Source organism: Neoarius graeffei, chromosome 2 (genome assembly GCF_027579695.1).
Source record: "Neoarius graeffei isolate fNeoGra1 chromosome 2, fNeoGra1.pri, whole genome shotgun sequence".
Lineage (NCBI taxonomy): Eukaryota > Metazoa > Chordata > Actinopteri > Siluriformes > Ariidae > Neoarius > Neoarius graeffei.
Window position 1 is genome coordinate 25712740 of NC_083570.1, and position 21455 is coordinate 25734194.

The following is a 21455-nucleotide window of genomic DNA, read 5'->3' on the forward strand; positions in this document are numbered from 1 at the left end:
GAAACATTTTTGGGGTTTTTTACACTTTATCACACAAATCCATACATGTTCCCTATGTTATTTCATGGTTTTGATGTCTTCATTACTGTTCTACAATGTAACCAAGACCAGAATGTATCAAGACCAAGACAAGGCCAAGCCTTTGATGCATTGAGATCACGTCAAGACCAAGAAGGGGTCAAACTGAGTCAAGACCAGGATCAGACCAATGTGTGTGAAGGGGGCCAGGGACGGGTGTCAACCATTAACAGTAACAAAAATGTCAAACTTGCAATGAGTCATGTTATTGGTTGCATTTGAAGCAGAACAGTTCACATCTAGTCACAGTAATGATGTTAACAATTAAATCCAACAATGTGCAGGCAATTTCGTGAAATTGTGAGCTGTGATCATGACTGGGCTTTAAATAAAATCCTAATTCCTCTATGTCCGAGACCGAAACAAGACCGAGTACAAATGTAGTCAATTCCAAGACTGGACCTTCACCAAGTGGTCTTGATATCAAGACCAAACTCAAGTACTACAAAACGAAAGAATGATCAATACAGTCAATGGGTCATGGGGTGAAGCAATGGCGTAATGGTTAGAGAGGCAAGTTTGGGACTAAAAGGTCACTGATTCAATTCTCTGGACCAGCAGGAATGGCTGAAGTGCCCTTAAGCAAGGCATCTAACCCCTTACTGTTCTCCAGGCTGCTCTGGATATATTGTGCGTTGCTCTACTAAATGCCATTCATGTAATGTAATAATTGGAAGAGATAAAAAACCAATTTAAAAAAATGGATCTCAAAAATTAGACAACACTGAGGGGAAGGATAATATGCGTATATCATCAGAGACAAACTTGATATTTAAAATTGGCTTGTTCCATGCTGATTCTCTGCAGTAACACCAAATATCATTTAAAACAAAAAGAATTTCATCATTCACAATAGATTACCCTTGCAGTATAAAAGGAAACAAGCCCCAATGTATGAATCTACTGTCGGTACTTGTGTGTTTATCAATATCCATGTACGTATAGACTATTACAAAAACACAGTAGACAGTCAACAATATAACACTGAAATATGTAACTTCAAACATCTGTAGGACTGGTTCATGTACAAAAAGAAAAAATCTACTTGCTCATTTTGTTAAAATACAAGTTGAAAATTGTGGTCAACTACAAGAAAATCATTTATCAACAGAAAACCAGTATAACCTAAACAACCATTGTAAACCCAAGTTTAATCCTACAGAATTAGACAATTTTTTGGTACCCTTACAGCTCATTGAGACAATGCTTTATTCCATCTGAAATTTAATGAAATTATAAACAATTTTCTCATGTATTCTTGCATGCCTTTAGTATATCATAGAGTAAATTTTAAAAAGTGTGAAAAAAATTATTTATTGCACCACATTGAACATGGACCAGAAGGAGAGAGGGCTTTTTTAGGAGACCAGAAAGAAAATTATTGACAAGCATGTTAAAGGAAAAGGCTATAAGACCATCTCCAAGCAGCTTGATGTTCCTGTGACGACAGTTGCAAATATTAAGTTGTTAAGGTCCATGGGACTGTAGTCAACCTTCCTGGTCATGACTGCAAGAGGAAAACGCGTCATAGATTGAACAGAAGGATAGTACCAATGGGAGAAAAAGAGCTAAGGACAACTTCCAAAGAGATAAAAGTTGAACTCCAAGGTCAAGCTACATCAACGTGTTTGTCCCATCTTTTACTTTTTGAGTGACAATGGGCTCGATGGAAGAAAACCCAGGGGGATGCCACTGTTGAAAGAAGCACTTTAAAAAAAATTTTTTTTGCCATGTTGGAATTTACTAAAATGCATAATGATAAGCCACAATGCTTCTGGGACCATGTCCTTTGGACAGATGAGACAAAACTCAAGCTTATTGGCAAGTCACATAAGCTCTGTGTCCACAGAAGAAAAAAATGAAGCTTTCAAAGATAAGAATAACATACCTACTGTGAAACATGGAGGATGCTTGGTAATGATTTGGTGGTGCTTTGCTACGTCTGGAATGGGGTGCCTTGAATCTGTGCAGGGCACAATGAAATCTCAAGACTATGAAGGCACTCTGGAGTGAAACTTACTACCCTGTGTCAGAAAGCTCTGTCTCAGCAGGTCATGGGTCCTCCAACAGGATAAAAACCCAAAACGCACAGCTAAAATCACCCAAAAATGGCAAAGAACAAAACATTGGACTGTTCTGAAGTGGCCTTCTCTGAGTCCTGATCTGAGTCCGATTGAACATCTCTGGAAACAGCTGAAACATGTAGTGTGGAGAAGACACCCTTCAAACCTGAGACAGCTAGAGCAGTTTGCCGAGGAAGCGTGGGCCAAACTACCTGTTGGCAGATGCAGAACTCTCATTGAGAGTTACAGAGTTTGCTTGTTAGCAGTCATTGTTGCTAAAGGTTGTGCAACAAAATATTAAGTTCAGGGTACCATCATTTTTGTCCATGACATTTTCATTTCTTTTGTTATGTAAAATATTCAATTGAATCAAAAACAAAATCTGATTTGTGTTAAACTTGGAATAAACAATGATGGATGCCATTAACTTTTTTTTGTCAGTTTCAAGTTATTTCAGAGATAGTTGTTGGTTCTTTTTTTTTTCGTGGAAGGTTCCCAACAAATTTGTCCACATCTGTATATTCTGAGTATATACTCGGCATTGGAATTACATCTTGACCCTCTTTTCCTTCCTTCCCTAATTGTAAAGCGACCCTGGGTGTGAGAAAGGTGCTATATAAATTATTATTATTATTATTATTATTATAATACTGATGATGACGGCAATTAATTCGTTATCCACTCCTTCGTCTCACAACTAAACAACTTAAGAGACTCTACAACCCCAATTCCAAAAAAGTTGGGACAAAGTACAAATTGTAGATAAAAATGGAATGCAATAATTTACAAATCTCAAAAACTAATATTGTATTCACAATAGAACATAGACAACATATCAAATGTCGAAAGTGAGACATTTTGAAATTTCATGCCAAATACTGGCTCATTTGAAATACTGTTCATTGAAATTTCATGACAGCAACACATCTCAAAAAAGTTGGGACATGGGCAATAAGAGGCTGGAAAAGTTAAAGGTACAAAAAAGGAACAGCTGGAGGACCAAATTGCAACTCATTAGGTCAATTGGCAATAGGTCATTAACATGACTGGGTATAAAAAGAGCATCTTGGAGTGGCAGCGGCTCTCAGAAGTAAAGATGGGAAGAGGATCACCAATCCCCCTAATTCTGCGCCGACAAATAGTGGAGCAATATCAGAAAGGAGTTCGACAGTGTAAAATTGCAAAGAGTTTGAACATATCATCATCTACAGTGCATAATATCATCAAAAGATTCAGAGAATCTGGAAGAATCTCTGTGCGTAAGGGTCAAGGCCGGAAAACCATACTGGGTGCCCGTGATCTTTGGGCCCTTAGACGGCACTGCATCATATACAGGCATGCTTCTGTATTGGAAATCACAAAGTGGGCTCAGGAATATTTCCAGAGAACATTATCTGTGAACACAATTCACCATGCCATCCGCCGTTGCCAGCTAAAACTCTATAGTTCAAAGAAGAATCTGTATGTAAACATGATCCAGAAGTGCAGACGTCTTCTCTGGGCCAAGGCTCATTTAAAATGGACTGTGGCAAAGTGGAAAACTGTTCTGTAGTCAGACGAATCAAAATTTGAAGTTCTTTTTGGAAATCAGGGACGCCATGTCAATCGGACTAAAGAGGAGAAGGACGACCCAAGTTGTTATCGGCACTCAGTTCAGAAGCCTGCATCTCTGATGCTATGGGGTTGCATTAGTGCGTGTGGCATGGGCAGCTTACACATCTGGAAAGACACCATCAATGCTGAAAGGTATATCCAGGTTCTAGAGCAACATATGCTCCCATCCAGACAATGTCTCTTTCAGGGAAGACCTTGCATTTTCCAACATGACAATGCCAAACCACCTACTGCATCAATTACAGCATCATGGCTGCGTAGAAGAAGGGTCCGGGTACTGAACTGGCCAGCCTGCAGTCCAGATCTTTCACCCGTAGAAAACATTTGGCACATCATAAAACGGAATATATGACAAAAAAGACTTAAGACAGTTGAGGAACTAGAACCCTACATTAGACAAGAATGGGTGAACATTCCTATCCCTAAACTTGAGCAACTTGTCTCCTCAGTCCCCAGACATTTACAGACTGTTGTAAAGAGAAAAGGGGATGTCTCACAGTGGTAAACATGGCCTTGTCTCAACTTTTTTGAGATGTGTTGTTGTCATGAAATTTAAAATCACCTAATTTTTCTCTTTAAATGATACATTTTCAGTTTAAACATTTGATATGTCATCTATGTTCTATTCTGAATAAAATATGGAATTTTGAAACTTCCACATCATTGCATTCCGTTTTTATTTACAATTTGTACTTTGTCCCAACTTTTTTGGAATTGGGGTTGTATAATTGGTAGTAATTTTAATACCACTGTGTATATGTAGAGTAGTTTGTTGACACATTAATGTACTTTACTTATGTACAGAACACAGCAAACAATTCAGGTGATGTTTACAGGATCAAAATTGTCTAGATCTTCATATTTATATCCAAAGAGTCTCAAGTCTGCCTCATAAACTTTGTAGTGTCCTCCTCCACTCCATAGGGATGTTGGCAAACCAGGGCTTTATCCAACTTTGCTCTGTTTTTGTGCTGTTCAGTGGTCAAAGGCCAACAATGTTATCAACATGGAGTATTCGTAGCAGTTGAGCAGCATCTTAATCAGTAGTTTCCATCTTCCCGATAAAGTCATAATCAGTCAGGTAGGGATGACACAAGTACAATTTTGTCTGTATATATAAAACAGAAAAGAAAAACTTGTCGCCAGTGTTCGTCAAACTTTGTGTAACTGCTTGCTGCGAGGCTCAGTATATATTGGATGAAGTGGTAGAAAGAAGGAGCAATCCCATCAGCATGTGCTTTTTTGACTGATGCTGGTGGATTAGAGATGTTTTCAAATCTCTTTAAGATGCCCCCCCAACTACTTCATAATATATCTGATTTGTTTTTTGTATCTTATCTCTGTAAGCTGAAATCAACCTCACAAATGGATCTCTGACAAACATGAACTTTTTGTATGTCTCAAGTTTTTGTTTCATCACTGCCTTTGGGTATGCGTTAAGGTGCTGTACAGAGGATCCATTAACTTGTTTGTAGGGGATGTCTGCAGGGTCCCTGTAAGGTACACCATGCACCTTCACACTCTTGCTCAGAACGATCATGATCCCTTTCCATGCAGTGCAGCCAACTTTTGGAACGTAGCAATAGATTATTCCATGCCGGTCGTCGACAAGCAGGTTGTTCAACTCCGACTGGGGAATTTGGTCAAACGTCTGCCATTTGCGACCATTGTCCAAGGTATTGGCCACATCGTTATTACTGCACATGTCATGAACAAGCTTCTTTCTGGGATCCTGTTTGAGCTTCAGCTTCAGAGGTCTCATCTCATCTCATTATCTGTAGCCGCTTTATCCTGTTCTACAGGGTCGCAGGCAAGCTGGAGCCTATCCCAGCTGACTACGGGCGAAAGGCGGGGTACACCCTGGACAAGTCGCCAGGTCATCACAGGGCTGACACATAGACACAGACAACCATTCACACCTACGGTCAATTTAGAGTCACCAGTTAACCTAACCTGCATGTCTTTGGACTGTGGGGGAAACCGGAGCACCCGGAGGAAACCCACGCGGACACGGGGAGAACATGCAAACTCCGCACAGAAAGGCCCTCGCCGGCCACGGGGCTCGAACCCAGAGCCTTCTTGCTGTGAGGCGACAGTGCTAACCACTACACCACCGTGCCGCCCCAGCTTCAGAGGTATTGGGCTTATATGGATTTTCCCCTCACATCTACCGTGCTCCTCAGAATCCAGCTGTGGTCCAGTTAGAAGAATGAGTCTTAGGATTGACATATTCTTCATGTCTGTCATTTTTTTTCTGTATATAAAAAACAGAAAAGACATTAAGCTCAAGGGTAAAAGAAACATATTAAATATACTTAGACTGGCTCATTTCATCAGATGAGTGAGAGTCTGAGTATTATAAGCAATTCTGAAATGAAGTAATTCTGAGTGAGGGTGGAGAACATTTAACTTGTCAGGTGACTGCTTTTATTTATTTCAGATAAACAGTGTGTTTCATCATATACCAGGCTTTGGTTTGTAAGACAGGACAATATCTATGATTCATGATCATAAATCAATGTGCCAGCACCTGCAAAATGACAGCATTATCAATTTCTGAATGATATCCAACCCCATACAACTGTTAATAAAGACTGGCACTTTTACTGTGACCAGAAATGTACAAAAGAAGTCTAATTTATAAGTTGCAGTATTTGTACTATTCCTTTTTTCTGAAGAAAAAAACTTTGCAAGAAAGAATATATTCAACTGAAAAAAAAATCAGCTCTTTTCTCTTTATTGAATTGTTCTTAACCATAAGACTATTAAACCAAATTATATACTTATTTACTCATTGCAGATAATTTTGCTTATTTGAAGCATTTATTTCTTGAAAGAACCAAAAATGATCTACCAATAGAATAAGATAATTTTAAGCTTTAATGTCTACAAATAGGCTTCATGGGTTTACATTTGTTATCGAATGATTCACTATGAGAAATATTAGTGTTTTATTGATTCAAGATCTCTTCGTTTGCTAAGAAATCATCTTTGCAGTGCAATAAATCGTGTTTGTTTTAATTTTGTCCACACATCACTTCAGTGTCAAGTTGGAGTGAGAATGCAGTTGCAGAAAGCAAGCTTCTGGCATCCCCTTGTGGGGAAAATGGTTCTCTCTGCAGAGATCACACAGTATTTCCAGATTTTAAATTCAAATTGTTGATTTTGCCTGTGAGCTGCATGAGCAAATGAGGCAGGTCTGTGCTGAAAAGCATGACATCTGCCCCTAAATGTTGGCCAAACAATTGTCGATTTGGTTCAAAATGTACTTTTTGTTGAATACAAAATGCAAGACTGAGTTAGACATGCACTTCATTCACCTATCCTCTCAGGAAAGTTGTCTGAGATGCAACATAATGTATGTGGTCCATGATCTTCTTCATCTTATTCTAAGTTTAAAGTAATTTGATTTCAGATTTTATTTCTACCATAGCACTTTTGAATTCTGATTGTTGAATTCTGAAATCTGATTGGTCAGAAGGTCTTGATTAATTTTCTAGAACAGCAGTTCTGATAATAGTGATGACTGCAGGACAAATCACAGGTTTATATTAATGCGCTGGTTCGAAGATGTTATCATGTCTATGAATATTCACAAGGACTTGGATGACAGATGCTCCACATAATCTAAGACAAAGAATGAATGATTTTTTAAAAAAGTTTCTTGACCAAGAAAAAAGTACTTTGATATGGTAAAGTTTTCAGGGTTACAATTTAAATTACAGTCTGCTGATTACAGGGTGAGTACCTATATAGTAAGGTATCAGTAAAAATAAATAAAGCGTAATATGATTGTAAACATACATAGTAACTACTGGGCAAATATTTGACAAATAAGAAACCCATAATATAATTATGATTTCAAATTTGTTGTCCTTCTAAACATTATAGGTTACTTAAAATTATTTAAAGGTCTGATTGTGGAAGCAAGTGGTCTGGAGTTTGAGGCTGGAGAGGAGAAGATGAGGAACTCAAGTGACCTGCACAGAGCACCTCAACCCGACTGAACACCTTTGGGATGAAACGGAAAACCGACTATGCCCCAGGCGGCACGGTGGCGTAGTGGTTAGCACTGTCGCCTCACAGCAAGAAGGTCCTGGGTTGAGCCCAGTGGCAGGCGAGGGTTTTCTGTGTGGAGTTTGCATGTTCTCCCCGTGTCTGTGTGGGTTTCCCCCACAGTCCAAAGACATGCAGGTTAGGTTAACTGGTGGGTCGAAATTGACTGTACAGTAGGTGTGAATGGTTGTTTGTCTCTATGTGTCAGCCCTGTGATGACCTGGTGACTTGTCCAGGGTGTACCCTGCCTCTCGCCCATAGTCAGCTGGGATAGTTTCCAACGACCCTGTAAAACAGGATAAGCGGCGACAGATAATGGATGGATGGATGGACTATGCCCCAGGCTTTGTGTTGATTGAACTGGAACTTCTTGTCCAACATCATTGCCTGACTTCACTATTGTTCTTGTCTCATCTCATTATCTCTAGCCGCTTTATCCTGTTCTACAGGGTCGCAGGCAAGCTGGAGCCTATCTCAGTTGACTACGGGCGAAAGGCAGGGTACAACCTGGACAAGTCGCCAGGTCATCACAGGGCTGACACATAGACACAGACAACCACTCACACCTACAGTCAATTTAGAGTCACCAGTTAACCTAACCTGCATGTCTTTGGACTGGGGGGGGAAACCGGAGCACCCGGAGGAAACCCACGCGGACACGGGAAGAACATGTAAACTCCGCACAGAAAGGCCCTCGCCAGCCACGGGGCTCGAACCCAGACCTTCTTGCTGTGAGGCGACAGCGCTAACCACTACACCACCGTGCCGCCCACTATTGTTCTTGTGGTTGACTGAATGAGCACAAATCCTCAACAGCCATACTTCAAAATCTAGTGAGAAGCCTTCCCAGAAGAGTGGAGGGTATTTTTACAAGCACATATGTCTGTGGTTTTCAGGTGTCCACAAACTTTTGGTTCTTAGGTTAAAAAAAATTTGCACACATTACCTCACCAAATAATAGAATCATAGGTTATACTGTATTGATGTTTCTCCTTCCACTACTAGTATTAGGTGTGTAAACAGCATTTCTGGAACTAGTTCATACAAGATTTTTAATTGTTCATTAAAGTGTATACTAAGTCATTGACCAAAGAGTGATGAAATGTAGTTTTCAGATTTTTTTTTTTTTAACTTTTATTCCCCCCTCCCCTTGAAATGTGACTTATTAACGCCGTGTCGCTGCTCGGCACTTGGTCAGCTTTCCCTCAGCAATATCGGTGTGGCTCAGAGAGACACAAACAGCCTCAATCGGCAACAACATGGAATAAACAACATGGCCCACAAGAAGAGCGGTTTTATCGAAGGTCAGTAGATACTGTGGCCAAATATTACTCCAGGCACATCTATTAAACCACACATAGTTTGTTGGTGTGTTTCAGGAGAAACGTATATGCATTTTTTTTTTAAATAAGCTCCGGTGTTGAGCTGTTTTGTCTGTAAGGCTGGCTGTGCGTGGAGCTAGCATTAGCGTCTATGCTAAGCTAACGTGTATGCTAGCTCGGCTAGTCAGCGGGGTCGCCATTGATTGTTTGCTTTCAGCTTTCTTATTAATTAAATCTGCATCCCTTCCGTCTCGTATAATTTTCGCGTACCCTTCGAATGCACAACTATTTCCCAGGTGAAGTATCGTTTGTTGTTTCGTTTCGTCTATTTATTTTTAAACGCCTGAGGTCCAGGCTATGACTGTTATCTAGCTAGCTTTTAGTGAGCTTGCTGGACGTGTTCGCTAAGATGAATAAATATGCACAAATAATAAATTGAAGAATGAAACCAGCGTATTCTCATCTCATTGCTCCTTTCAAAGAATAATGAAACAAAACGACTCCCTAACAAGTCGTTTAGCTAGGGACTGGAAAGCTAAAGCTAGTTCCTTATTAGCTGTGATAAAGGCCTAGTAACTAGAAATGTAGATAAACCGTTAGTCTCAGTACTAAGCTGATGTGTTGATTAAAATGTGTGGTGGCTTAACTTTAATTTAATGCATGTTGCGTTAATGTTTTAAAGATGCCAATGTTTCTGTGTGTAGACTTTTTAAAGTCCAGAGTAACTGACTTGGATGGACGGATGGATGGCTAACTAGCTGCAGCTTTGTCTGCACCCCACAAGCCGGTCATATGATATAAATTAAAATTAACTTTTCCCTTTCCCCCCCTCTAACTTTCTTTAAACATGCATTATATACATGCTCAAGTTTGCTCTAGTCATCACCACTCATGGTGCTTTCTTTCATACCCATCTTTGCTCTGCTCCTTTAGCAGACACTGATGTTGGTAGCTTAATATTTTTACTTGTGTATTTTTCTGATAAATGCACTGATCCTCAGATTGAGGCAAGTTAAGACACGAGTGGGATGTTGCGTTTCTGGACATGTGCCCTGATTCGGAAGAAATTGGTTTAAAAAAATGTTTTTGAATCCTGTACTTTCAATGGGATGTCATGCATGGGGCCTGGTACACTTGGAGTGAGAGTGCTCCATCACTCAGTAGTAGTAGTAATAATAATAATAATATGGTCTTGTGTCCAATCATGTATAGGAGGTGGAAAAAAAAAAAGCAGATGGGGACACATTTGAAGTCCTGGTGCTCTTGATAAGCAGATTTCTTGATAAGCCTGAAATTTGATCTTGACGTTCACACTTGTGTCAAAACGAAACATGGTCCAGTTTTTTTCTCGTAACTGTTCGTTCTCTGACATCGCTTTGTTTTAACTTGTGTATAGGTCAAGTTGTGGATACGGTAATCAATTGCGTGAGCATCAGTTAAAGGAGAACTGAAGTCATTTTTAAAGGAGTACGCCACCCCTAAGTGAAATTGAGTCAGTCCCTGCAGTCCCTAGAGTTGGATGAGTGAGCCAAAGTGTTTTGTAGCCGACCCAGCCATTGTCCTGATCTGGAAACGTCCCGGTTAGCTTTAGCTTAGCGTAGTCGCTGTAATCCGGCGTGTCCGGATAGCATTGTCGTTGCAAAAGTGAATCAAATAACTCAAGATTTTTTATAATTATTTCTCATGACTTGTACATTCACACCGAGTACACATCAATGCAAATTAACACAAAGGGATTTACTAGACCAATTTATATCTGGAACTATTTTTGGCCACAGCACAGGCAAAGCACCGCTGCAGGCGCAAAGACACCACGCAGCACCACAACTTCCGTCAATACACCAGTGTTACCAGGGAAACCAGGGTTTTCAGGTGCTGTGTGGTGTCTTTGCGCCTGCAGCGGTGCTTTGCCTGTGCTGTGGCCGAAAATGGTTCCAGATAGAAATTGGTCTAGTAAATCCCTTTGTGTTAATTTGCATTGATATGTGTACTCGGTGTGAATGTACAAGTCATGAGAAATAATTATAAAAAATCTTGAGTTATTTGATTCACTTTTGCAACGACAATGCTATCTGGACACGCCGGATTACAGTGACTATGCTAAGCTAAAGCTAACCGGGACGTTTCCAGATCAGGACAATGGCTGGATCGGCTACAAAACGCTTTGGCTCAGTCATCCAACTCTAGGGACTGCAGGGACTGACTCAATTTCACTTGGGGGTGGCGTATTCCTTTAAACTTGCTTTATTTCTTAATTAACATGTTATTCAATTCCGTTTTTGGCTTTAGTAACCTTATATCGTGACTCGTATTGGCAACTAATTGCAATGAAATATTATACTTATCGGCCTATTCGGTTTTTAGCCATGTTGCATTTAGTTTGTTTGGTTCACGGCAGGCGTCACTTATCCGCGCGATCTTCACGAGACTTGTGCAAGACTTCGAAACGTGACCTGTCGGCCAAGTGTCAGACCCGCCATTTTGAAAACTGCTTCCCAAACGAAATATTGTACACAAACGAGTTTAAATGATGATTACTGCCTACTTTTTTTTTCAAACTTTCCTGATTATCAAAACAAGCAACAAAAGTTCCGGCTTGATCACATCAGCATTCGAAAGACGGTGTGCGCATCTTTTGACGACGTCGGCAGATGTTCACTTTGATTTCCCCTGTACGTTTTACTTCCGTCCTACGGTGTCTCGCACAAGTCTCAAATAATCTCGTTTACAGCCATTGCTTTGACACATGGACTGATGTATTACATAGCACATTTCAAACAGTCATAACTTGCTATAGCAGTGACAAAATAGCTATCAAAAATGCATTCCTATATTTTAATAAAATGAGAGAAATAGAATTTTGATGATAAATTTGCATTCAGTTCTCCTTTAAAGGTACAATGGGTGTGGTTTTTTTTTTTTGTTTTTTTTTTTATAATTCCTTGCTGGTACGAATAACCTGCAAAAAATGGAGAAAGTGTTTTGGAAAACTAACTGACTTCCAGTCTGGAATGCTTATTTTGTGGTTGGATGGGCATCCCGGGATCATACCGCACAAATTCAGCCTGAATTTGACATGATTTCCAGCATTGGGACCGAATATGAATGTAGGGAATGACAAACTGGTCTTGTAGTGACATGAAAATCTCACGTCAGAATTTTTGTATTTTCTTCCCAAGTTTGACGACACTTCAACATGTACCTTCTGTAGTCAAGATTGACTGACTGTTTCTTGACCCTCCACCCTGAGGACATGAACGATGACTGGTCGTGGTCAAACTTGTAGTGTTTCCATTGTCCTGACGAAGACACAGCAGGAATTTTTGGCACCATGATTGCCTGGTCTGACCATCGTGAAAGACAAATATGTTGTCTGATCCTGGCGTTAGTGTTTTTATAGACATTCTACTCTACAAGCCGGTGTGGATCCTGGCAGCAGAGCTTTGTGGACATGGGTGGAAATTTTTCAAAAGTCTAAACCACGAACTAATTGTTAGCGCGAATCTGGGGGTGGAAAATGGACGAATCTTAGTTAGTGCAGCCTCTACCAAATGGAGAAGTTTAGCTAGCTGCACGTTAAAATTAAACATGTTGCGTATGGAATAAAACACTTGGGTGATGTGGGCTGAGACAAAACGAGGTTGCGTTATTTTGTTTTTTCATCCGTTAATAGTTGTGTTGAATGAAAAAGGTTTCACTTGCATCATTTCAGTTTTATTCTCTTTCTCTTGAAGTTAATAAGACAAAAAAAAACAGTGAAAGAAACTTGAAAGCTTTTCATCCTGAATGATTTTCTGTGCCAGAAATCTGAGTTACAGCTGACAGAAAAACTGACACTGATCGTTAAAATCATGAAATAAAAGCCTTTGTAGCAGTGAGCTATTAGGAGTGCATTATAATAAACGTGGTTTTCAATCGACAGCTTCTGACCAATCAGATTTGAGAATTTATCAGCACTGGTGTAAAACCTTGAAGTAGAAATTTTATAGATATTTAATACAAGATGATGTTTGTTGATGAAGTAATCAAACTGAGACACCATCTATGCTCATTTTCTACCGAAATCCCGCCGATTGAACATGTGGTTTGACCTATAAAGCGCACCTCAGTGTGTCTGGGGAGCTTTTCACCTTATTTTGCCGTTATGATATTCATTTTTTCTGTATGTGTCTCAGCTCTTGATAGATCAGAAGCCAGCAGAGATGGAGGGTTCAAACAGAGCTGGAGTTTTTCCCTCTCTGCTGACCATGAGGAGGAGAGGAGGAACGAGTAAGCACTTCAGTCCTGCTTGTTTCAGTGTTCAGGACTGCCGGAGCTTCACTTAATAACTGCACACGCAACAGAAAGAAGCTGCAGTGTCAGGACTGTTTTCACAAAAGATGTTGCCATATTACTGGGGTTTTTTTTGTTTTTTGTTTTCGAAGGGTTGTCAGAGTGATGTGTATATGTTGATCAGTTTGTAAATATGGCTGAATTTCACAGACCTCTTGTCCATACGGTACAGCTGTGTTAAATATTCAGCTCATAATTTAAATGTTAACAGTAAGACTTCAGATGTTGATTAGCACCTTGGAGTGTTTTTATTCTTGGACTGTTCAGAAGAAGAACAGATTCGGTCACAAGCTGTCATTGATAGTGAGATGGGATTTCCACTACTGCAACAAAATAAAGCAATCATGAGCCAGTGACTTAAATCATATAAAAGGGGAGGGGGGGAACCCCTTCCGAGTGCAGATTCCTGATGAACCTTGCATCTAGTCGAAATACAACTCTGACCCGTTTTTGCATGTACATTCCCTGCAATCAGACACAGGTTTTTGCATGCACGCACACAAGGCATCAGAACACGACAGACTGAAGTGTAGTTTTCAGATGCCTTATTTGTATTCTATATAATATAAAACGACTTTCCCCACCTTGTCCAACCTTGTATGTAATTATTTACAGCTGCAATCAGAAATATTTAACCCCCTCACCTCAAAAGACATTATCGTGATGTGGATGAAAGATAATGACAACTCCTTAAACAACAAATATTTATTGATACATATTTGAGTCATTTTGACAACAGAAGTTGACTTAACTTTGAAGTTCGAATGAAAATGTAAATCTTTTAACACGTGCACTATTATTCAACCCCCCCAGCTTCAGTACTTTGTGGAGCATCGTTTAGCTTTTATAACTTCTAGCAAACGTTTTCAGTAAGTGCTGACAAGCTTCTTCCACCTTTCAATTGGAATCTTTGCCCATTCTTCACATGCAAAAGCCTCTAGCTCAGTGATGTTTGATGGCTTCCGTGCTGCAACTGCCTTCTTTAAATCCCACCAAAGATTTTCAATCCGATTTAAATCTGGTGACTGAGAAGGCCACTCCAGGACGTTCCAGGATCTTTTTCTCAACCAAGCTTTGGTTGACTTGGAGGTGTGCTTGGAATCATTGTCTTGCTGGGAAGTCCATTAATCACCAAGGTTTAATTTGTCAACAGAAGGCATCACGTTCCTCTTTAAAATGACCTGGTATTTCTGGGAATCCATGATGCCAGGTACACGATCAAGATTGCCAGTTCCTGCTGCAGAAAAAGAGCCCCACATCATCAATGACCCACCTCCATGCTTGACTGTGGGGATGATATTCTTCTGGTCATAAGCCTGGCCTGTCACACGCCAGACATACTGCTGGTCCATATGTCCAAACAGTTCCAGTTTGGTTTCATCAGTCCATAGAACTGTCTCCCAAAACTCTGTAGTCTTATCCAAATTCCTCATGGCATATTCTAGTCGACTTTTGATGTTCCTTGTGGTCAAGAGTGGAGTGTGTCTTGGAGTCCGGCCATGAAATCCTTGTTTATTCGGTGCACGTCTTATAATTGCCACGGAAGCACTTGTACCAGCCTTCATCACGTCATCCTGTAGGTGTCTTGCACTCACATTGTTTTTTTTTTTTTTCTTCTTAGTTGTTCTGACTAAGTGGCTAAGGGCTCTTGATGAAATTTTGAGCTTTCTTCCACAGCCAGGCAGGTTTGCAGCTGTTCCATAAGTTTTGAACTTCCGTATAATGCTCCCAATGATATCTCTTGGAATGTTAAATTTTTTGGAAATCTTCTACCCAAGGCCCTTTAGGTGTGATGAAATAATCTCCCCTCTCAGCTTTTGTGGAAGCTCCTTTGTCTTTCCCATGGTTTGCAACTGATCTTGAATACTTTCATGGATGGGGTTTATATATGCATCACAGTGGAAGCAAATGAAGGATCATTGTAGAGTTCCCAAAGGCTTAATTATGTTTCAACTCCACTTTAGGCCATAAAAACTGTCAGAAAGCTTTAAAAACACTATATAGGGGTTGAATAATTGTGACATGGCTATCTTAACAAAATATACTGTTACACACACGTACATCATGCATTTTCTGTGTTGATTTTTATGCATCATTCAACTCCTAAAGAAGTCATCCAAAGCAGAATCTTGCTCTTTGGAAAAACTTTAATTGATAAATCTTTGGGGGGGAGGGGGGTTTGAATATTTCTGATTTCAACTGTATGTATTTATTTCATCTCTAAACTACACATTGTGTTGGTCAGTGTGTATGTCAATAGATATTGGAAAGATTTTTATTCAGCGATGAGTTACATAATTACCAGATTGAGGGTGCGTGTAAATGTAGTGACTGCTGGGTGAGGAGCATAAAACATTATGGATAGGAGTCACTCAACAGTTGTATATCAGAATATTGCTGAGAGTTTTAGAACAGGATTAGCCCATGTTTACATTAAACCGTATCAGCGGATCATCAGATTAACGTTTTTAAAACGATTAGTGTGCACACAGCAACACCAATACACGATTTGCGTGCACACAGCAACACCAATACACGGATACGCTCGGCTCCGCAGGCATCCTGCGCTCCAAATCACTCTGCCCTGAACAGCGAGTGCCCTCTGGAGGGTGCGCACTCCGGCCCTGCACAGCTCACAGAGCACGCGAGTGAAGTGCACAAGCTGTGATTCGGGACTGAGCCGCTGTGTGTGTGATCCCAGCGCATATCACTTACCACTTGCAAGTGGAAGGATGGCAAGCCCAAAGGCAATCATAACTACACAATGGGCAGTATTTGCATCAGTATTTGCAGTATTTTCATACTTTTATACTCTTTAATGAAAGGTGATACAAGGCGGAAGTCTGCCCCGTTTTTCAGCAGTCGCGTCACATGACCAACGCCAGCGAATCAGGAAGGTGGATGTCACAGTGACGTTGTCCAATGACGACGCCAGCTAGAGCTCAGCACAGCGTATCTGCGTATTCTCAATGTTTACACAGCACCGGAGCTGACGCAATCTAGATTGAATACGTGGACCCTGGCGGATTCCTGTTTCCCGGCGGTTTAATGTAAACGGACAGTGCATCCACAAAGAAAACGAGACCGATACGGTCTAATGTAAACTTGGCCTTAGATGTTTAAAGGTTCAAATCGAATGCACATGCAGTATATCACGTTGACCACGTGCATATGCGTCTCGTTTATTTTTGAGGACAATCACAAGCAATTCGCCAACCACAGGATACACGAGGCAGCTGCCGTTTTGCGTACACGTAGTTAATAGCAAGTATAAATCCATCTTAACCTCTGCTGTACTTCCTCACACTGACCTTCAGCAGACCAACATGAGGCAGAGAGATACAGTGCCTTGCAAAAGTATTCATCCCCCTTGGTCTTTGTCCTGTTTTGTTGCATTACAAGCTGGAATTAAAATGGATTTTGGGGGGGTTAGCACCATTTGATTTACACAACATGCCTACTATTTTAAAGGTGCATGGGGTGTTGTGTGTTGTTTTTTTTTTTTTTAATTGTGACGCAAAGAATATTTTAAGATGAAAAAACAGAAATCTGGAGTGTGCATAGGTATTCACCCCCCGAAGTCAATACTTTTTATAGAGCCACCTTTTACTACAATTACAGCTGCAAGTCTCTTGGGGTATGTCTCTATTAGCTTAGCACATCTAGCCACTGGGATTTTTGCCCATTTCTCAAGGCAAAACTGCTCCAACTCCTTCAAGTTAGATGGGTTGTGTTGGTGTAGAGCAATCTTCAAGTTATGCCACAGCTTCTCAATTGAATAGAGGACTGGGCTTTGATTAGGCCATTCCAAGACATTTAAATGTTTCCCTTTAAAGTGTAGCTTTAGCAGTTTCCCTACTCCAGTGTAGCTTTAGCAGTATGTTTAGGGTCATTGAACTGCTAGACGGTGAACCTTCATCCCAGTCTCAAACCTCTGGCTGACTCAAACAGGTTTTCCTCCAGAATTGCCGTGTATTTAGTGCCATCCATCTTTCCTTCAGTCCTGACCAGCTTTCCTGTCCCTGCAGATGAAAAACATCCCCACAGCATGATGCTGCCACCACCATGCTTCATTGTAAGGATGGTGTTCTCAGGGTGTTGGGTTTGCGCCACACATGGCATTTCTCATGATAGCCGAAAAGTGCAATTTTTGTCTCATTTGACCAGAGAATCTTCCATGTATTTGGGGAGTCTGCCACATGCTGTGGGGCAAACTCCAAATGTGTTTAAAGCAATTACCCTTTTTTTTTTTTTTTTTTCTGGCCACTCTCTTCTATAAAACCCCACTTTTGCCCCTTTTCCACCAAATCAGTTCCAGGGCTGGTTCGGGGCCAGTGCTTAGTTTGGAACCGGGTTTTCTGTTTCCACTGACAAAGAACTGGCTCTGGGGCCAGAAAAAGGAGTTGTTAAGACCAACAACAATAGCAAGACCGCGAAAGCTCGCCATTTTTAAATAAGCGACGAGATATCATGGATGCAGTAAAGCAGCAGTCATCCATCGTTGTTGTTGCTTCTTCTCCATGATGTTGTTGCTTCAATGTTCGCGCCAAGGTTTATGCAAACGCAGTGACGTAACTGACGTATACAGTGACGTAATGACGTGGCTCCCCTTAGCACCCCAAGCTATGGAAAAGCAAACTGGTTCTCAGCTGGCTCACAAGTTGAACGCGTTGTGCACCAGCACTGGTCCCGAACCAGCCCTGGAACTGATTTGGTGGAAAAGGGGTATCTGTGGTGTGTATGGCTTAAAGTGGCCCTATGGACAGATACTCCCATCTCCGCTGTGGATCTTTGCAGCTCCTTCAGTGTTATCTTTGGTGCCTTTGTTGCATCTCTGATCAATGCCCTCCTTGCCTGGTCTGTGAGTTTTGGTGGGTGGCCTTCTCTTGTTAGGTTTGTAGTGGTGCTATATCCTTTCCATTTTGCTATAATGGATTTTATGGTGCTCCCTGGGATATTCAAAGTTAGGGATTTTTTTTTTTTTTTTTTTTAAATGACCCAACCCTGATTTTATACTTCTCCACAACTTTGTCTCTGACCTGTTTGGAGTCTCTTTGGTTTTCATGTTGCTTGCTTAGGGCCCGTTTACACGAGGACGCTGTCGGGTAAAAACAACTATATAGCTTATCGGAAGTGTCTTTCATCTACACGGGGACGGCGTTTCCGAGGCTGAAAAACGGAAAAAATTGAAAACGCCTTCCAGAGTGGATAAGTTAAAAACAGCCCCCGTTGCATATCCATCTAAACTACCCAATACGTGAAACTCTGCTCGGATCTGCTCACGTCGGGTACGCGTTTACGTCATACATGTGTCATATACTGTACATGCCAGCCCGGGAAGTAAGAAAGTAAGTAAAAAAAAAGTAAGAGCATGTCTGATTACATCGATCCAACGGACCTTCAAGCTGCTCTGGCAGCTTTAATAAACGTCCAAGAGTCCTTCGAACATCTATACCGAATCTGCACATATACCGTTAATGAACAGAGGCGGGTATAGTATGCTCTTACTTTTTTACTTACTTTCTTACTTACCATAGCCAGAGTAGTCAAAGTTTTCGCAGTGCAGATCAGACAAGACAGAAGACGTTGCGCATGCGTGCAGACATAGCGGAGGTCTTTCACAGCACCGCCTGGCATGCACATCCAATTGAATTCCACACGTTTATGCGTCACCGTATATACGCAGATTTCCTCCTTGAAAACGGTCGTGTAGACGCAGAAAAAGGTGAGAACGAAAACGGACTTTTGCGTTTTTGTTTCAGACCGTCCCCGTGTAAAGTGGGCCTTAGTAGTGTCACAGAGTCAGGATCCTTCCAGAACAGGTTGATTGATTTATACAGACATCATGTGACACTTTAATTGCACACAGGTGGATCTTAAGTAACTAATTATGTGACTTATGAAGTGAATTGGTTGGACCAGCTCTTATTTGGGGTTTCATATGAAAGGGGGTGAATACTTATGCACACTCCAGATTTCTGTTTTTACATTAATTATTTGTGTCACAATAAAAAAAAAAAGCGCACCTTTAAAGTGGTAGGCATGTTGTGTAAATCAAATGGTGCTAACCCCCCAAAAATCAATTTTAATTCCAGCTTGTAATGCAACAAAACAGGACAAACACCAAGGGGGATGAATACTTTTGCAAGGCACTGTATGGGCCAATGTTTCCTCATTTGCAGATTCTTCAGTAAATTAAGCACAATCTCTGTGGTTTACTTCACTCATATCTGTCTGTCTGTTTGTTCCTCAGTCCTTCCCTGGTGACCATGGATCAAGTGGGCGGGGGGCAGGAACTTTCCTCTGATGGGGTGAAGGTATTCACATGCACTTAATATTGCATGCTCTCTGTTTCTCTCCTTGACCTTCCTGTCCTTTTTACTTTGTCCCAACTTCTATCACTTTGGTCCTCCCAACCGTACTCTTACTCCTACTTTTATTGTTTTTTTTTGTACCGCCATGAGGAGGGCAGTTATTTTACTGATGATAAATAGATGTTTTATCCACCTCTAAGCTGTTAAGTTAGGGAATATCTTCTCATGGAAACATGCCAAAAGTTTATGGCTTCGGTTTATAAATACATTTTTATATAAACTAATTAGCAGTATTTATTTCAGTGGTCTGCTTGGAATTCTTTTCCTGCTGTCCTTCATGGTATGATGGCCATGATATTTTATTTTGTTACAGAATAAATATGACAGCAACTCAAATCCTTAGACAAAAGTTTGCATGCTTATAGATGTGTGTAACTAAAACAATTCTCCAATTGTTCTGGACATACAGCTTTAGAAAAAAATTAAGAGATCAATTATTTTTTTCCTTAAATCAGTATTTGTATGGCAGCCATTTCATTCCAGTGTCTGTGATGGAATTCCAACACAAGCACACTTCATTTTACTTAATGAGGTACTGATTAAGTGATCACCTGACCCTAATCTTATTTAACGAGGAAAATTTTTAAAACCACTGTTGTGGTCATCACTGTCCTCTTGCAATAGGACCCGTTTGGATGGTAAAAATTAATTAGTCGTATCTTAATTTTATTTGGAATACAAAAATATCTATTCATCATGCCAAAAGAGTCAAAAAAGATTTTTGAATGATAAAAAGGTTTGAGTTCTGGTTTTACTGGCAGAGGGGATACAGTGAGTGTCAGGTTGCTTCCATCCTTAAAATTTCAAAGATGGCAGTTCATAAGAACAAAGTTAAGCAGTAGACATTGGGGACAACAGAGTTGCCAACTGGTAGAGGGTGAAAACTGCTCTCCGCTGACTGGGATTATTGTCAACCCTTTTGAATGTCACTCAACACCTGTAGGATGACATCAACTGACCTACAAAAAGAATGGCAAATGGCAGTTGTGGTCAAGTGCATGGCAAAGACAGTTCGAAACAGGCTCCTCTTGGTGGGTTTGAAGTCCTGCGAAGCTAGAAAAAAAAGCCCTTCATCAATGAGAAGCAAAGAAGAGCCAGGCTGAAGTTTGCTAAAGACCATAAGGATTGGACCGTAGAGGACTGGAATAAGGTAATTATCTCTGAGTCCAATTTTCTGCTCTTCCCATCACCTGGTCATCTAATGGTTAGACGGCGACCTGGAAAGGCCTACAAGCCAGTGTCTCGCACCCATTGTGAAATTTGGTGGAGGATCAGTGGTGATCTGGGGGTGCTTCAGCCAGGCTGGAATGGGGCAGATTTTGGTTTGTGAAGGACCCAATCAACCATATACAAGGTTATCCTGGAAGAAAACTTGGTTCCTTCTGCTCTGACAAGGTTTCCTAACTCTGAGGATTGGGTTTTCCAACAGGACAGTGCTCCAGGCCACACAACCAAGTCAGTCAAGGTGTGGATGGAGGACCACAATAGCAAGACGGCCAGCCCAATCTCCAAACCTGAACCCCACTGAAAACCTCAGGAATGTGATCAAGAGGAAGATGGATGGTCAAAAGCCATCAAACAAAGCTGAGCTGATTGAATGTTTGTGCCAGGAGTGG

General features: G+C 40.8%; 1 protein-coding gene and 1 pseudogene across 7 annotated transcripts in view; one reads left to right on the forward strand and one right to left on the reverse strand.

The window, feature by feature from the left end:
• Positions 1–4574: 4574 nt before the first annotated feature.
• Positions 4575–5517, reverse strand: LOC132869261 (carbohydrate sulfotransferase 12-like; annotated as a pseudogene).
• A 3459-nt stretch (positions 5518–8976) lies between these two features.
• senp6a (SUMO specific peptidase 6a) overlaps positions 8977–21455 on the forward strand; it is a 58118-nt gene continuing 45639 nt past the window's right edge. For 4 of the 7 annotated variants that reach the window (XM_060914019.1, XM_060914024.1, XM_060914020.1 and 1 more), the window contains exons 1-3: positions 8983–9115; positions 13309–13402; positions 19719–19782. In XM_060914019.1, the coding sequence (XP_060770002.1) occupies positions 9085–9115; positions 13309–13402; positions 19719–19782 (189 nt within the window). In that variant the 5' untranslated portion in view covers positions 8983–9084. Of the gene's footprint in view, positions 9116–13308; positions 13403–19718; positions 19783–21455 lie in introns of those variants that run through there. The other 3 variants (XM_060914025.1, XM_060914022.1, XM_060914023.1) reach the window with 3 other exon arrangements.